The following is a 19122-nucleotide window of genomic DNA, read 5'->3' on the forward strand; positions in this document are numbered from 1 at the left end:
CACTCCTGGGAAGGTTCACCACTGCTCCATGTTTTCTCCATTTGTGGATAATGGCTCTCTGCATGGTTCACTGGAGTCCCAAAGCTTTAGAAATGGCTTTGTAACCTTTTCCAGGCTGATAGATGTCAATTACTTTGTTTCTCATCTGTTCTGGAATTTCTTTGTGGCATGAATTTCTTTAGATCGTGGCATGTCTTCCTTTTTGGGATCTTTTGGCCTACTTCACTTTGTCGGAAAGGTTCTATTTAAGTGATCTCTTGATTCAACAGGTCTGGCAGTAATCAGGCCTGGGTGTGGCTTGTGAAAGTGAACTCAGCTTTCCCAAAAATGTAATTAACCATAGTTACTTCATGATTTAACAAAGGGGGCAATTACTTTTTCACGTAGGGCCATGTAGGTTTGGATAGTTTTTTTTTTCCTTAATAAATAAAATCATCACTTAGAAACTGCATTTTGTGTTTACTTGGGTTATCTTTGTCTAATATTTAAATTTGCTTGATGATCTGAAACATTAAAGTGTGATAAACATACAAAAAAATAAGAAATCAGGAAGGGGGAAAATGCTTTTTCATTGCACTGTAACTAAAGAACGCCTTGTGGTTATCCTTAGTTAGGGAAGCTAATCTGGATTCATAGTTAGCTTTGGAGGACTTCACTAGGAGTATTATTAGCTTGTTTAAGTTAAGGAGGAAGTGTTTCCAGTTTTGAGACTGTTCCTTCCTACTCTTGGACAGCAGTTGAATTTGCAACAGAGGTAAATGAACAGGAGCAGTTTAAGAGAAGACAGGAATTGAATAATTTATGTAATGCTATCTAGATTATACGTTATATAACAATGTATGTGTATAGTATTTGAAAAAGTGAAATTGTTAATATAGTTTCATTCTTTTTATATAAATGTAAATTTGCCTATGTCCCAAGTGATAATTCAATAAGGTTGTTAAAAAACATTGTACTGTTTAAAATTTGTGTATACTCTCTATATCGCTGTACTTTCCACTTAATATTACTTCTGTAGCTTTCTGGATCATGTGTGAGAAAGGTTCATGGAGCAGTTTATGTACCTAGTTAACAAACTTAAAATAAGTAATTAAAAATAAATAGAAAACTTAGAGTTGAACAGCAGTATTGTCTAACTTACTGACTAACTCAGTAAAACTACTGCAGGTTTTAACCATAAAGTACCCGTAAATGTGATGAAATGTATAAGGCAGGCACTAGAGCAATGAGATTTCCTAGAAAACAACAAACTGACATGAGCCCAAAACTGTGGCTCAGATTAGAAGATGTAAATTCTTACCTGTGAGTTACATATCCAATTAGTTGTTAGGTTTCTGTTTGAAATTAAGATGTATCTTGATTCCTCAGTGCAGTAACACTTCCAGGGTAGATATCTGGGCTAAGACAGTCTGCTCCATAGTCAGAAAAGGTCATTGTCTTTAATAATGGACAGCATTATATTTCTTTACCACAAGTGTGTAACCCTTTAACATCCATATTGTTAATCATACTATTTGTATCATACATGGCATGTCTTCTTTACTACTTGTATACAGATCAGAGCTATGTTTGATTTTCCTCTAAAGATGCTTTCCATGAAGTCTCATACCTCTTTTTTTCTTATAATTTTAGGAGGTGGAGCATGTGCTCAAGAAATGGCACAGTCTTCAGAGATTGGATCTCATTCGTAACCCTGTCTGCATCAAACCAAAATACAGAGACAGAATTATAGTGGCATCAAAGCACCTTGGTAATTTACCTCTTCCAACATTATGTAATAAATAAAAGCCTTTTGGTAGAGGCAACCATGCAATAGTATAAACTGTTCAATGACGTTCGGAAACAGTCAGCGTTAAAAAGTAAAATACTTTAATGGTGTACACAGGTGAGCGCTTTCACATTTGCTTCATCAGAACAAAAAGCACCATGTTGTTAACCACTCCTTATATAGTCATTAATCAATTATGACGTAAAAATTATATTAAAGTTAAAAATACGCAACAATATCAGAAATACTATATTTCTATACAGATGTTATGTATGGTGAAAGCCTAAAATACTGTGTTCCTTCCTATATGTTTTTATTTTTCTCTCAAATATTGCATGTAATTGTTCTTCTACAAAAACGTATATAAACAGTGCATCTAGCAACTGAAACTAAATATAACATTTCTCCTTTATATGATATTTAATAAACTATAGAAAAGGTATTCTACAGGGGAGCATGTGCAAGGAAAGGAAATGCAATATTTGAGAGAAAAATAAAAACATATAGGAACATAGTATTTTAGGCTTTCACCATATAGCTTAGATTAATTGCACTTTTTATATACTTCCTTATAGTAAAACAATTATACATAACATCTGTATAGAAATATAGTATTTTGTATTTTGTAGGTTTCTATCTAACAGTACATACCAATTTATCTTTGAATTGTATGAGGGAGTGCCAACTCATTTAGTGTATACATGAATACCATTTGTTATGCTTTAATAAGTCTTAGACTTGTTTTTAATTCATTGCATCTGATATTGTTGTGTATTTTTAACTTTAATATAATCTTTACGTCATAATTGATTAATGACTATATAAGGAGTGGTTAACAACATGGTGCTTTTTGTTCTGATGAAGCAAATGTGAAAGCGCTCACCTGTGTACACCATTAAAGTATTTTACTTTTTAACGCTGACTGTTTCCGAACGTCATTGAACAGTTTATACTTTTGCATGGTTGCCTCTACCAAATGGCTTTTATCTGTTATCTTCTTCATATTTTTTATTTGGCGAGAGGCATTTGCTCCATCGAGTGTTTCATTTTATCACTTATCGTATTATGTAATGAATACTGAGATTTTTATCATAAGGATCTTATAGAGTCATATGTGAATAATAGGCTAACTGCACTCTTGGGCCATTTTAAACCTAGCTGATTATCCCACTAGTTAAAATTACCCATACCTAGTTCCAAGGTCTATGTTTATAAACCACCCATAGGATAGTCATTAATTCTGGGCTGGATTATAATTATTTCTAGGGGATACAACTGAGTGTTTATAGGGGCCATATTGTAGGAAAAGCATTTAGGTGCTGCCCCTGGCCATAAGTAGTACAAGGAGCAGTCCTGGGGTAAATTTCCTCCTTCCCTTCTATAGATCCAGGTTGCACTTGAACAGGGACAGGGATACAATTTGTTATATATGAGTGGGAGTCTATTCCAGAGTAATCCTCTGAGAAATGTACTCGTCTCTCCAAACCATTCTGTTTAAGTAACAGAAGAGCTTTAGGTTTCTGATACCATTTAACCTGCACAGGCACATGTCCCCTCTCAGCAGACTGTTGGATACTGAATACAGTGCCAGTGCTTTGAAGCTGTCTATGTAAGATTTATGAATTAGGCCCTGTAGTCTATTTGTGAAGCTCCTCTATGTGTGTTTGAGTTGTTGCATATTCCTGCCCAGGTACATGCCAAAGGGAGCTTTGTACTCAATGACTGTCATGATGTACTCAATGGCTGGCCTGATGAAAGCAAACTAAAGGGGAACAATGATGTCCCTGGACCTGGGGACTATCCCTTTGTTTATAAGCTGTACAATATTGAAGGACTTTCTAAACTTTGTGGACACATGTTGGTCAAAAATAAGGTTACTGTCCACATATGCTCCCAAATCCCAAACTACAGGGTTAACTGCTATGGACATATTGTCAATGTGGTAATTTCCTGGGGTAGTGAGTTTCCCAGAGGATACAATACTATACTTTTTAGCATTTAGTTTTAGTCCATGGCTCTGTCTCCAGATATTTGGGGAAAGCTTTCCTGCAGATTGGCGGAGTCATTTAGAGATTCAGTGACTGCTCCTAACTTGCAATCATCTGCAAACTTTGTCAGTCAGTGACCCTTGGTGTTTGCCTTTTACTTCATAGGAGTAGATTCCAAACAGGAGAGATCCCACTTCTAAGCCCTGTGGGACTCCACTGGTGACTGGTCATTTTGTGGAGGTAGCTTCCCCTATCCTGACCTCTTGAGTACTCTCCATGAGCCCTTTGACAATCCAGTGGGTGACACAGGGATTTATTCCCAGTTGGGTAAGTTTCTCCACTATGCCTGGATGAGGTATTTTTTTCAAAAGCTGCGGCCAGATCTAGGTAGGCAGTATGCACTATCTGTCATCGTCCATTGTTTTGGTGACCTTTTGAAGAAGTCTGCTACATTGAGTAAGTAACACCTGCCTTTGATGAACCCAAACTGGGATGAGTACAGTGTGTGGAGGTTCCCTATGTCATTATCGATTAATTCCATAATTAGTTTTCCTATGGCCTTACAAATGACACTGGACAGACTTATGGGTCAGTAGTTACCCAGTTCAGTGGATAGCCCTCCCTTGTGCAGGGTATGACCATTGCTGTTTTCCATTCACTTGGTACGAAGCCTGTATGTATGCTGACATTGAACAGCTTTGTTAGGATCACAGATAAATTATGGCTCATGCTATTCAGGATACAGCCTATGATATTGTCAGGACCCATTAGTGCAGTATTCCTGATCTTTGACAGTATTATTAGAATTTGGTCCTGTGAGAAGGCAGGGGGTATTAGTTACTGAGATATCTTGTGAGGTAATAGGGATGAAAGAGGGATAAAGCTGGAGCTGAATGTATCAGCTAGTAGTTTTGCTATGTCTTCAACTTTGGTGTAGTTCACAATCAGCTCAGCACACTGCTGCATAGGACTCTTGAGGTTGTGAACACAGCTAAAGAAGTGTAAGAAATGATAAGGATATACTGTACCATAATTAGCTAAAGACACTGAGATGAGACTGAGCCGAACGTCTTTATCTGTTAATTATCCAAATTATTGTTGAACAGGTGCCAGTCTCTCCTTTATAGGCTAAGTCTTGTGTACTTCACATAATGAATTCTCCAAACACTGTAGTTTATTTAATAAGGCTTTATTAGATGTTCACAATATCCAAATACTGTCTTCATTAACACTGCTGATAAACAGTTAGTGTTCAAAGTTACTACACGTCATATTCTGATTGTCCTGAACAACGTAAAGTAATATAGTCTTTATCTGACCTGTCTTCTGTACTCAGGCTCGAGTGTCTGTAATCTTTTCTGAAGTAACTGGTCGAACAAACTCACTAACCTTAACTGAACTGCTATCCTGAACACAACATATTATATTGCTTCACTTCAGTCATTTTTCTTATTTACTTTTCCTAACTTTGGTCTCAGGCTTTGTCTCGTATGTGCTTTATTTAACATTCAATTAAGGAACATTCTGTAGCTGCCAAGATTGTATCTTTCCCTTGAGAAAAGAATATTCTGTATTTCTATATTTTTACACACTTTATGCTATTTTTCCTTTCTAATAAACTGTCTCTCATGCTTGATCAGCAAGGTTATTTTTCTTTCTGCTTAACTGTCTTTTATTCATAAATAAAACACAATTTATTTTACCCTTTAGCCTGTCTAATGTCTAATAACTACTTTAAAATGGAAGTCCCTAATCTAACAAGAAGGCTTTGTGGTTGTTCTTTGCATGGATGACTATCTTTGCCTCAAACTTGGTTTTGGTGGTTTTGATAAAACTCCTGCGTTGCTTATTTATTTTAATGATGATGGATCTAGTCTGCTGCAGGTTAATCTTCTGACGTTTGGGTATGTTTCTCTTCCTTTTATTGTAAAAGTTGTTTATACTATGGTTCCACCAGTAAGACTAGTTTTGGGGGCTAGCTACCCTTGTTAATGTTCGGTACAGTTGATACTGTGCAGTTGTTGACATGCTGGTACAAGTTAGTGAGTTACGAGTCCACATACTCAGTGAAGTTTAACGGGTTTGGGGGGTGGGGGGGGGGTTGAAACTTGCCAGAGTATCATTTAGAAGTAGGAAGTTTGCCATGGATAAGTTTCTAAAGATTTTAGAGACTGCTGGCATCTCAGGTCTCAATTTTATTTCAAGAGAAACAGTTTTATGCTCTGACCTGACTACTGAAGATGATATGTAGGGAGTGGTGCACAACTCACCAGTATTAATGAAGATAAGGTAAGAGATGATGTTAAGTTGTCAATCTCGCCTTCATTCTTGCTTGATGGGTTCGGAGCCGATCCTCGGCTCCACTTGCTTTAGCTCGAGAACTCCTTTTACCAGCTCGAGGCAGCCCCATATTCCATGATGCAAGGCAGTAAGTACCCAGATCTCGTTTGCCGCTTCGCTTAGGAGGTATTCTTTTTGCCAGCTCCTGGTAAGTTGTTCACTTTTGTGAGTTTAAGCCCCTTTAGTCAAAAAAACTTTATATTTATAGTTTTAACTCTAGTTTATACCTTTTCTGACAGAAATTTCCTGTCTCCGTTAATTTTTAGTTAGTCTATCTTAAAACCCTATCCCATCCCCCCCCCTGTTAGGGTGTGTGTGTATTGGTTTATACAATACCTTTTTGGTATTTTATTTAAGTTAATTTTGACTGGTGTGTGTGTGTGTGTTTTTCGGCACCATGTCAAAGGAGAGGGTCTCAGGTTTTAAGAAGTGTGACTCGTGCTGTCAGAAGATGTCTCTGACAGACGGTCACACTTCTTGCCTGTATTGTCTGGGCCCTCTTCACCTGCAGGACTCCTGTGCTATTTGTCACTCCTTCAGCCAGAGAGTCCGGCAGGAGAGACATAACAAACTGGTTCTTAGCGGAGGGCTCTCCGGCTAAGTCGGCTCCACCAAAACCAGCAAGAGTTTCCAAGGGCCAGGGTTCTGTTCCTAAGGGTGCGGCCTCGGCTCCGACTTCATTGAGTCGAGATCGGCTCCGCTGGAGCCGATTCTGGCTTTACAACATGCACGGCACCGATGGCTATCGGTGGCGAACCTATTTTGACCACTTCGATGTCGGCTCCGATCGGCTCCGTCACCCCTGTGGGACAGGCATCGGTGTCGGCCCGATCGGCTCCGACACCGTTACTTTGGTGGCTGTATCGGCTCCGGCTGGAGCCGATACATCGAGACGTTCTGTCGGCTCTGAGAAGTCGGCTCCGACAGGATCTGTAGTATCGGCTCCGATGGCTCATTCCAGGAAGAGGTCGAGGTCTCCTTCCTTGGAGCCGATATTTTCGGCCCGCCTCTTCTATCGAACGGAGCCATCGGAGCCGATCTTCAAGGTCATCCAGGTTGTCAGATCATGACCTAGAGAGAGTGGTCAGTAGATTACTCAAGTCACAGGTACTGGCCCAAATGTTACACAGTCCGTCTCAGCAGACGACTGTTGGTCCACACCCCGTTACAGTTCCTCCTTCAACTCTACCCCAGAGTTTGGAGTTGGAGTCTTCGGGCATGGTTACTGCTACGGCTGGAGGACGGATACCCCATTCTGTTCCTTCAGCCTCTACTCTTATCTCCTCTTCCTTAGAGGGATTCGTGGTCGGGCTTCCATGGTCTCCTCCGAGGGGTGAGTGGCATCGGACCCTTGTCCGAGCCCGCTCTTCCCTTGGAGCCTCGGCCTTGGTGAGCTCGGCTCCGACATCTGCCTCGGAGACTTCCCTTCGGTGGCCCCTGGAGTTCCTAGCTCTTGGAGCGGGTTCTCTCGGACCTGCCTGGGAGGGGAGCATTCGAGGTGATGAAGAGTGTACTGGCCACTGGTATCAGTCAGCAGTCTGTTCCGTAGCTCCTCCCTCTATAGTACCTGTTGACATCTCTGCCACTTCTCTTGCTACAGGACCCAGAGATCCTCCGCCTCAGGTTTCCCCATTGGGAATTTCCCCTCTTCCGAGGATTCTCCTGATGTTTCGGGAGATCCTCCTAGGAAGAGGACTTGTAAGAGGAAGCATGTAGACTCCCCGAGTCTGTCACTGGATACTGACTTTGATGAGTCAGAGGGATCCTAGATCTCTGAGGATGTCTCCTTCTCAGACATCCTAGAACTTCTGAAACAAAGGGAAACTGGCCCACCAACAATCCCTCTGAGGATGAGTCAGTATACCTAGAGGCGTTTGGATCTCGGCCCTCCACCTCCTGGGTGTCTCCGCCTTCGACCCCTGATGCAGGTTATTGCGAAAGGCGTGGGCAGCTCCTGACTCTGTAGAGCCAGTCCCTAGGAGGCCTTCTAAATTTATCACTGCCCCTAGTGACAAACAATTCCTTACCAAGGGTGTCCCCGCTGATGCCATGGTGGTGGCTGCCACCAAAAGGAACTTGCAGATCCTTCCGTGCCCGTCCATCCTCCTAATAAGGACTCTAGGACCATGGATAGGATGTTTTCCTCAGCGACCTTTGCTGCTGAATTACCTATGTCACTTCACCAGACTCCAAAGAGATATCCTCAAGGAGCTGGGAGAAGTAGTTCAGGATCCTACAGCTGCAGGGGCCCAAGAAAAGATTGCTTCGCAGCTAGGAACCCTCAATTCCATTGCTAACTCCTCCATGCGGCTAATATCTTATGCTGCGGATGGAGCAAGTAGAGCCGCAGGCACAGGTGTGGCTCTTAGACGCCAAGCCTGGATGCGGCTATGTGATTTTGCGGATCCCTTTAAGGCGTCCTTCACAAATTCTCCCTTTGATGGGTCAGCTTTGTTTGGCCCTCAGGTGAAGGAAACCTTGACCAGGTGTGAGCAGGACGGCAAGACTCTTTCTGCTGTTGGAGTCCGTTTTTCCACCCCTTCTAGGCCTTATCCCAAAGGACAGAAGGGTGGTAAGAAATCCCAAGGAGTCACGCCGGATTCACGTGGTCAGTTTACCCCTAGAGGCAGAGGGGTAACAACAACAGACGCTCTAGAGGCAGAGGGGTCCAAGAACCAGGGAAACAGGGAGCCTCTCTCTGATAAGCCCTTTCAGCATCCCTGAGGTGTTGGCTGTCCCTCCTTGGAGGCAGTCGGGAAGATTATCACTGTACCCAGAAGCCTGGCATTCCCTCACTCAAGACAGATGGGTACAGTCGATCATATCCAAGGGTTACATAATTCCTTTCGAGGAAAGTCCCTTCCCTCAAGTTCCCTTCCAGATGTACCACCGGTCTAAGGGACATTGCAGAGTTAGAAATCGCAAAACTACTGCAAAAGAGCCATTCAGCCAGTTACAATAGACCATTCAGAGCCCGGAATCTACTCAAGGTTCTTTTGGTCCCCAAAAGACGGGAGACTGGAGACCAATATTGGATCTCAGCAGACTCAACAAGTCTGTCAGGAAGACAAGATTCGAATGGTCACTCTTCAGTCAATTCTGCCCTTCTTACAGAAGGACAACTGGATGTGCTCAATAGATCTTCAGGACGCGTACTATCACATCAAAATTCACAGACGCTCCAGGAGATTTCTCCGCTGCTGGGGTCCAGTCACTTCCAGTTCAGAGCCCTGCCCTTTGGTCTCACTACAGCCCCCAGAGTGTTCACCAAATGTATGGCAGTGGTAACGGCTCACCTGAGACGTCAGGGATTCCAGGTGTTTCCGTATCTCGACGACTGGCTCCTGTCAGCCACCACCAGGCATCAGCTTATACAAGCCAGGGATTACACAATAGACCTGTGTTCTCATTTAGGCATCTCAATCAACTTCGAAAAGTCATCCTTATCGCCCTGCCAGTCTATTACCTTCATAGCCGCAAACTTAGATACTGTTCGGATGTCAGCTACCCTTACAGAACAAAGAGTTTCAGACATTCAGGCTCATGTCAGGATCATTCTGGCCAGCAAGAAAGTACAGGCCAGAATGGTTCTAAAGGTATTAGGTCTCATGGCTGCGGCCATTACTCTTCTTCCCCTGGCTCGGTTCTACATGCGCCTCCTTCAGTGGATGCTGTTCACACAGTGGTCATACCAGCAACTCCCAATGCGTCACCAGATTCTGGTGACACAAACATGCAAAGAACATCTTGCTTGGTGGATCACATCGTCTCAGGTTCACCAAGGCAGGTGCTTTGTACCTCCGTCCCAGATAGCCACTGTCACCACGGATGCCTCCCTGATCGGGTGGGGGTCATTATCAGGGCAGGATGGTTCATGGACGTGGCAACCGTTCGAGTACCATCTGCACATAAATGTCCTGGAGATGAGAGCAGTGCTTTTAACGTTGCAAGCCCTCAACGACTTTCTTCCCGTAGGGACAATTGCAGTCCACACAGACAACATGTCTGTAGTTTGGTATATCAACAAACAGGGCGGAACCAAGTCCTACCCCTTGTGTCGAGAAGCCAGACTTTGGCAATGGGCGATCTCCTCTCATCGGTTTCTGGTAGCAACGCATATCCCTGGGAAAACCAACATTATAGCGGACAGATTGAGCAGAGCTATCCTCATGCCTCACGAGTGGTCTCTCAAGCAATCTATAGCGGAAGAGATTTTCTGGAATGGGGTCGTCCATGTTGCAATCTTTTGCTACTCCCCAAAACAGCAAATGTCCAGACTTCTTCAGCCTCTTCCTCTATCAGGCCATCCCCAGAGACGCTCTGACCCAGGATTGGCCCCAGGGACTTCTTTATGCATTCCTCCATTTCCTCTGATCCCTCAGGTGATCCAGAAAGCTACCGTTTGAGAGCCAATTTGATTCTCATTGCCCTTACTGGCCTCGACAAGTTTGGTTCCCGTTCCTCCATCATCACCTTTTGGTGCACATCTGGACCCAGTGCCAGATCTTCTGATTCACCAATCGGGTCAGCTGCACCCTTCTCTCAACCTCACAGCATGGTTGCTCCACTTCCTTCCTTAGCCAGGCTTCCTTTGATCTCTAACCCAGTTAGAGATATCATTGTAGCTTCACTTAAATCCTCTACCAGGAGGATTTACACAAGCAAATGGAAACGTTTCTCTTATTGGGCTAAGGCCCAAAATATTGATCCTTTTACTGCCCCTGTTCAGGCAGTTCTGGACTTCTTAGCAGAGATTTTTCATGCAGGCTCCTCTTCTTCCACAGTCAGAGTTCAATTGGCTGCTATTTCTAATTTTCATGTCGGGATAGCAGATCATAATATTATGTCCCATAGGCTCTGCAGGGCTTTCTTGAAAGGAATTTTCCTACTAAAGCCTCCAATCAGGAATCCTCCTCCTCAGTGGGATCTAAATTTAGTGCTGACATCCTTGATTCTCCCCCTTCGAGCCAGCTGTTTCTTGTTCCCTGAAATATCTTTCTTGGAAAACCTTATTCCTAGTGGCTATTACATCTGCCAGGAGGGTGTCTGAACTTCATGCTCTTCGGTTCGACCCCTATTTGATTTTTCACAAAGACAGAGTATCTTTGAGAACCAATCCATCCTTTTTACCTAAGGTCGCTTCAAAGAACAATCTGAATCAATCCATTGATCTCCTGTATTTTTCCTAATTATCCAGATAGAGCTGAACAAAAACTACATTGTCTTGACGTCCACCGTCAGCTTAGATATTATTTGGACAGAACAAAAAAATTTAGAAAATCTGATCAACTTTTTGTTTCCTATGGATAATAAAAAGGCCTTCCTGTTTCTAAAGTGACTTTGTCCAGATGGCTTTCTTCGGTCATCACTGAAATTTATACTATCAGGGGAAAACAGCTGTGCTCAAAACCTAAAGCACATTCAACTAGGAGTTTAGCTACTTCTACAGCTTTTCAAGCTAGACTACCTTTGGACACTATTTGTGCAGCGGCCACTTGGGCCACTCCTCACACTTTTGTTTCCCATTACAAATTGGACTTGGCCTCCAGGGACAGAGCCAGTTTTGGCTCTACAGTCCTCAAGAGTTTGTTCCATTGAGCCACCCAGGATAGAGGTGCTAGGGACGCGGTCCCATCAAGCAAGAATGAAGGCGAGATTGACAACTTAACATTAAGAAGTTATGTACCTACCATAACGTTCCATGTTAGTTGTCTTCTCTGCTTCTTTCTTCGACCTCCCTCCTTCCCCTGGCCTGGACAGACCTTGTATAAGAAACTATTATGCTAAAGACCATTCAGACCTGGTCCTTTTTCCATCTGTAAGTTTCTTCTTCCTTTGGAAAGTATTTTTTATGCTTGGTGTTATTGCCCTTTGTCAACAAACGAGATCTGGGTACTTACTGCCTTGCATCATGGGATATGGGGCTGCCTCGAGCTGGTAAAAGGAGTTCTCGAGCTAAAGCAAGTGCCGAGTCGGAGCCGAGGATCGGCTCCGAACCCATCAAGCAAGAAAGAAGGCGAGAGAAGACAACTAACATGGAACGTTATGGTAGGTACATAACTTCTTATTTTTGCTCCTAATGGGTATTCTTGGTAGTTGTTCCAGGGCATTTGTTATTAACAAAGTCCAGGAATTTCTGTGCTTCTGCACAAGTGGTAGTGTAGGTTTCCCACTCTATAGATGGATAGTTAAAGTTACCCAGGAAATGGTATTGTGTTTAATGCTAAGTGACGCCAGTTCTTCCAGGTAGGTGCTGTGTCTGTCCAGGATTATTTTATTTTATTTGTATTTGTCTTTCAGGGCAGAGCTGTGATCTCCATGGAGCTTTTTCAGACTCAGCCTGGGAGTGGTGTCTGGTTAAGTGACTTGCTCAGAGTCACACAGGCAGTGGAGGCTGAGGGAATCAAACCTTTCACTACTGGACCACATGAAACAGCTCATTAACAGCTCCTTAATGCTCTAAGCCAACTGCTAGATAGGATCCTGGAAGGAGTTCTATAACTGGCTGTAATATGGTAAGGGACTTTACTGATGGTGAGCTGGAGGTGAAGAAGTTCTATTTTATCATGCTTCTTAGCCAGTCTAAATGTAATACACTTCCTGCTAAATATCAGGACACTTCCATCTTTTCTTCCTTCCTGCATAGTACCTGTCTAAATGTGTAGAAGGTATTATAGCCCCACTCAGCTGGGGTACTTTCCAGCAATTTAAACCATATCTTGCTCAGTATGCAGACGTCTATGTCCCCCAAGTTGAGGAGGGTTTGTAAGTTGTATTTTTTTGTTTAGGCTCCTAGCATTGATCAGTAACACCTTTATAATATCCTTTGTCCATACAGTTATGTTGGTAGGTATATCTGGTTGGCATTTCCTAAAAAAGGCACTATGCAGTTGGAGAGTACCTCAGCCAGCATTCAAAAACCTTGAGGGGACAGTAGCAGACCACCCCCAGCAAAGCAGTATGGTCTGTCGATTATGTCCTTCCAGGCTGACAAATACTGTAGTCCCTTTAAATGACACCAAAAGCTATGCCAAGCAAATTACTGCCATCTATTATTTTTTGCTGATATTGTGATATCATCCTTGGGAAGGAAAAATACTGTTCAATGATATGCTCATACCTGGCCTAGGACACATAGTCAGAGAGCTCTATCATGTCTCTCTTCATGTAGTCCATGGAGACACATTGGCAGTCATTAAAACCCTCATGTACTATGACATAGTAGTGTTGTTACTTACTGCTCAAGGGCTTGAGTGTGTGCATGATCTGACACATCCTGGATCTCACAATCAACTGGACATCACTCTTTCATTGCTCAGCCTGGTAAGAGGTATATCTATGTACAAAATACTCCAAAATAGTAGCGAAAGACAAACTAGCAGAAAATACCAGGTATGTCACATGTCATGTGATTTAGAGTGTTAGTTAAGTTCATAGGTTCATAGGTATGTACTAGGCTATTGGCCCTAGGGCCTATATAAGCCTAGCCAAAGATACCCTGGCTTTCGCCAGCCAAGAAAATTATTTTCCTGTACCACTGTCGAGCAGAGCCACAGAAGTGATCCCCGGGGTGAATTTCCTATCTCCCATCCAATCATCAAGATTTTTCTTGAAGAGTGCTAATGAGGAGCTTTGTTTGATATAGATAGGTAGTTTGTTCCAGAGTATGGCAAGTCTCTGGGACAGGAATCTATCCCTCCAGCATATTCTGTTTATTGTGGTGATGAGGTTTAGGTCCCTAGAGCATGTAGCTCGTAGGGATTGGGATTTCTTTAAGTGGAGCATGTCTAAAAGCTCTGGGTTTGACATAGCTTTGTGTGTTAGGCAGAGATCGCCTGTGAGTAGGCTATATGCAACGGAGTAAATCTGCAGTTTTTTGAGATGGTCTGCATAGGGCATCTCTTTGATGCCGGTAATCCTCTTTATGAGGTATTTCTGTGGCCAGTTGTTGTAGATGTCTTGTGAGGTACATACTAAAAGGGGCATTGTACTCTATAATGGGTCTAATGAATGACGAGTAGAGGGGAACAATGACCTCTTTTTTCCTGGATGAGAAACCTTTTGTGATGAGGTGTGCCACATAGAAGGATTTCCTGACTACTGTGGCGATGTGATTATCAAAGGAGAGACTACTGTCCACCTGTGTCCCAAGGTCTCTTATCACAATCTCGGTGTTAAGTAGACTACCACCTATGTGATAGTTCATGGGTACTGAGTTTTTACCAAAAGGAATGACAATGCACTTTTTGGCATTGAGCTTGAGGCCATGGCTTTGACACCAGGCATCTGTCTCAGCAAGGCCCTTTTGTAGGATGTCCACATCTTTTGGAGTTTTGATTATGGCTCCTAGTTTGCAGTCATCTGCGAACTTGTTAAAAGACCTTCTGTGTTGGCGTGTACTTCAGAGAAGTAGATACCAAACAGGAGAGGACCCAGGACTGAACCGTGTGGTACTCCACTTGTCACTGGTCTGAAGCTGGATTTGGAGTCTGCTACTTTCACAGTGTGGGTTCTGTCAGTGAGCCAGCTGGCAACCCATCTTGTGACATAGGGATTTATGCCTAGTTTAGTGAGTTTATCTATAATTCCAGAGTGTGGGGTGGTGTCAAAAGCCTTGGCGAGATCTAGATAGGCTGTGTGAACCACCTTACCCTCATCTACGGCTTTGGTGACTGCTTCAAAGAAGTCTATCAGGTTTAGGAGACATGATCTGCCTTTTACAAACCCGAACTGGGTGGGGTCCTGAGTCTGGAGATTACCAATGTCATTGTTTATAAGTTCCATGATGATACGCTCCATAGCCTTGCAGACCAGGCTCGTTAGGCTAATGGGGGGTCTGTGGTGGCTCCCCCTTTGTGGAGTGGGATAACTGTCACTGTGCGCCATTCAGTGGGCACATAGCCTGAGGTGAGGCTATGATTGAACATGGTACTTGGTGGGGTGCCAGTTCGTTCTGTAGTTCATGTAGAACACAGCCTGGAATGTCGTCAGGTCCCATGGATGCTGTGTTCTTGGCTTTGGATAGTGTGTTTTTTACCTGTGCAGCCATGATTACAGGAACTTTGCATTCTTCTGGTATAGAGATGGGCCCTTTAGGGGATGACAGAGGGGTAAAGTTAGCACTGAACCTATCTGCCAGGATGTTGGCAATATCCATTGGTTCTGTATATTTAGTGCCATTGTGCTGTAACTCAGAGCAGATCTGAGTGTTGCCATTGAGATTCTTGACATAGCTATAGAATGCTTTGTGGTTGTCTTTAGAGTCAGTGGCAATTTTGTTTTCATAACTAGCTTTGGAGGATTTTATGAGGGATCTCAGCTTCTTACTGAAGCTGACCAGGGAGTTTCTCCAATCATGGGATTTTACTCTTTTTTGCAACAGTTTCTTTCTTCTGTTGTGTAGTTTGCTTATGGCAGGAGACCACCAGATTGGCTTCCTTTTTTTGGAGGATAGCATCTTGGTTCTGTTAGGGATTGCACGATCCATGCACTCATGTAAATGCTTATAAAGTGCATTTGTGTAGGATTCAGCAGTCATACCTCTATTGTCCGTCAGCATGGGTGTCGTGAAGTTTGCCACTTCTGTCTTAAGAAGCGTGAAGTTGGCTTTGGAGAAATGTTTTACTGTGGTTTCCCTAATGGGAGGTGGGGGAGGGATGTGGATGTCTAGGTTGATTAGCTTATGGTCGGATCTGACCAACGAGGAATTGACCTCTGGTGTGGAGCACCGGTTGCCCATGTTAGTAATAACCAGGTCTAGGATATTGCTGCCCCTGGTGGGGGTGTGGATAAGTTGATCCATGGCATTGGAATTTATGAATTCCAGAAAACGTTGATACATGGTACATGAGTAGTTTTCCCAGTTAATGGTAGGGTAGTTGAAATCGCCCATTATTAGGGTGTTAGGTTGTACCCTAATATTTTCCAGTGTATTAAGAAATTGGGAATCCTGGGACATGGTGGGGGATCTGTAGCAAGCTACAATTTGGATTACGGTCTTGCTCAGAGTTAGTTGCACTTGGATAATCTCGGATGCATTATGCTGAGCAACTAGCCTGGAGGTGCGGATATCCTATGGACACGCCTCCGCCTTTAGTGTTTCGGTCCAGGTTAGGTGGCCGAAAGGTGTGGTATGAATTATAGCCTGGTAATGCAGGGGTACTCTCTGGGGCCTTGAACCAGGTCTCTGTCACTGCACAGATGTCGATGTTCTCCATTTTAAGGAGTGCCTCCAGAGAGTGCATTTTGAGATTTAGACTTCTAGCATTGAGTAGCAATACCCTCAGATTCTTCTTGCCTGTACCTGTTAGGGTGGTGAATTTGTCATTTGAACCTTGCCTAAAAAAGGCACTATAGGGGTTGCTAGAGTCTTAGCCAGTATCCGGAATCCCAGGGGCGACAGGTGCAGGCCATCTCTGGCAAAGCATCGTGGCTTGTCGATCATGTCATCCCAGGCAGACAGATATTGGATCCCCTTAGAATGACACCAGAAGCTTAGCCAATTGTTGAAGTCAATCATTTTGTCCTTGTACTGTGGTATCATTCTGGGTGATGGCAGGATGCTACTCAGGGCTAGAGTCATACCTGCATGGGCTACAAGATCGGACAGCTCCTCCATGTCCCTTTTCATGTAGTCCAAGGAGGTACAACTCAGGTCATTCACACCAACATGGACAATGACAGAATCATATTTGTACTTGTTGTGGAGTGACCTGAGTGCATGCATTATGTGGTGGATCCTGGTACCCGACAGGCAGCTGACAGTAACTTTCTCCTTGTTTAGCCTGGTGAGTGGAACATCAGTGTGTCTGACTATAGAGTCACCTATGACTAGAGTGTTGGGTACGTTGTTATGCCTTATGGGCTGTGGTTGAGTGGTACACTGTGTTTGTGGGCTATGTGTCATTTGGGTTGTGTTGGGGGGTGGTGGTTGCTTGTGTTTCTGCTTTGGAGGTCCCTGTTGCTTGGGCAGGTTTTTACTGAGAGCCTCCGCGAATGTAGGTGTGTGTTTTGTGTTTCTATGTGTGTGTTTTGGTGGTGTAGGTTTTGAGGGACTATGTGCTGAATGTGGTGTGGTGCAAGTGTTTACCTTCTCCTCTTGATTGTCTAGTCCAGTCTTGGGTGAAGAGAGCTTTGCTTCCAGTTTGGCTATATAAGTGCATCTCTCACAGGTTGTAGTGTTGGGTGGTAGGAGAAGAGGGTTGTCTGTGTACATGAGGCAATTACTGCATTGCCCCAAGATGCCCAGATTCATCAGGTAGACAGGGGAAATCACCGGGGGCTGACCCTTAGACATGGCTGGATAGGTGCTTATTTGTTAAGTACTAGAAACTGTTTTCCTCTAGACAGTGAGGAAAGTTGAGTGCTATAGTAATTTGTAGCTTATTTAGTGCTTACAATAAGTTCTGAACAAGTGCTGAAACAAAAAACTGGCTAGTTCTAAGAAACAAAATTAAGCTAGAAGGCTTCCCTTCAACACAGAAAGGCTTGGGGGCCTAGAAGCCTACAAATAGTCCTGGACACAGCAAATCTATATCCAGGCTAGACTACCCACAGGAAAGGCAGGAAACAAGCTTAGAAAAAGTTTTTTTTTTTTTTTTTTTTTAGTGGAAAGAGAGAAAGGAGTAGCAGAAACTAAGCTGACTGGCCTTCTCAAATGTTCTCCCTGTACTGGGTAGAATGAGGTAATGACACTAGACTGGGAGGAGGGTCCCAGATCAAATTTACACTAGGGGCGGGCAACTGCAAAGCCTAAACTTCAGAAATGTTTCTCACAGCTGAAAAGCTGCAGTGAGCCTTTAAATGAAAGTTTTAAACAGCTAAAGGAGCCTCTAGAAAAAAGAGTTTAACTGCAACAAGTTATCAGAAACAAACAACCCAACAGATGCTTAATAAAAGTGGACAATTTCCAGTTAATACCTCACACACAGTGAAACTAGCTAGAAAAATACACAGTACACAAAGTGCTATAAATAACAAAGAAATAAAGAACAAAATAAGCAAAAAACAGGATACTTAATGATGTTAAGTTGTCTATCTCGCCTTCATTCTTGCTGGATGGGCCGACTCGGCCACTCTAAAAGCTCGAGAGTTGGTTCCACCGGCTCGAGGCTCCCCTTATATCCCACAATGCTAGGCGAGAGTTACCTCAGATCTCGTTTGCCGCTACAGCGATCGAGGTGTTGGTTTTCTACCGGCTTGTTGGTAAGTGTATTTTTCAGTGAAGATAGATACTTAAACCCATATATTTTTAAGTTTAATTACTTTTCCCTTAGTTTAGTGGATTTCTACCCCTGTTTTCAGAAAATCCCGTTTTTCTTTCCCACAAGAACTTAAAAGTTCTCCCTCGGGCCTTCTGGCCTTTCCCCATTCCCTAGTGGTGTGTGTGTGTTACTCTTAATTAAAACTTTTAGCTATAGTTTTATTTTTTGAGTTTAAAATAAGATAGTGTAATCAGTGTGTCTGACTGAGTGTGTGTGGTTACACTTTCTTGTTCTAGGATGTCTAAAGACACTAAGGTCTCAGGCTTCAAGAAGTGTGATGCGTGCTGTCAGAAAATGTCTCTGACAGACGGTCACACTTCTTGTGTCTACTGCCTGGGGCCTTTGCACCTGCAGGACTCCTGTGCTGTTTGCCACGGCTTCAGTCCCAGGGTCCTGCAGGAAAGAAAGAATAAGTTGATCTTAAGGGATCTACTTAAACCTGAGGATTCCCTTTCTGTTTCTGGGAAGCCCTCTAAGGCATCTAGGTCCTCGGCTCCAGCAACTGAGCCGAGACCTAAGGTTGTTAAACCCTCGTCTGCATCGGCTCCGGCTGGAGCCGATGAGTCTAACTTCTGTGGTTCCCTCGGCCCGGCTGGAGCCGAGGTATTAGAAATCCTTGTCGGCTCCGACCAGACCTTCGGAGCCGACATCTAGGAAGAGATCTAGGTCTCCATCCCTTGGCTCCGTTCACTCGGCTCCAGCATCTCCTCTGCTGTCTGAACGGAGCCACAAATCTCACTCCTGTAGGTCATCGAGGCTGTCG

General features: G+C 43.5%; 1 protein-coding gene across 5 annotated transcripts in view; it reads left to right on the forward strand.

Annotated features, from left to right (window-relative positions):
* PPP1R42 (protein phosphatase 1 regulatory subunit 42) overlaps nt 1-19122 on the forward strand; it is a 1899850-nt gene that overhangs the window by 1051462 nt on the left and 829266 nt on the right. For all 5 annotated transcript variants that reach the window (XM_044067170.1, XM_044067167.1, XM_044067169.1 and 2 more), the window contains one exon: nt 1633-1750. In XM_044067170.1, the coding sequence (XP_043923105.1) occupies nt 1633-1750 (118 nt within the window). The remainder of the gene's footprint in view (nt 1-1632; nt 1751-19122) is intronic.

This window comes from Protopterus annectens, chromosome 3.part1 (genome assembly GCF_019279795.1).
Source record: "Protopterus annectens isolate FY-2018-M chromosome 3.part1, PAN1.0, whole genome shotgun sequence".
NCBI classification, from domain to species: Eukaryota; Metazoa; Chordata; order Ceratodontiformes; family Protopteridae; genus Protopterus; species Protopterus annectens.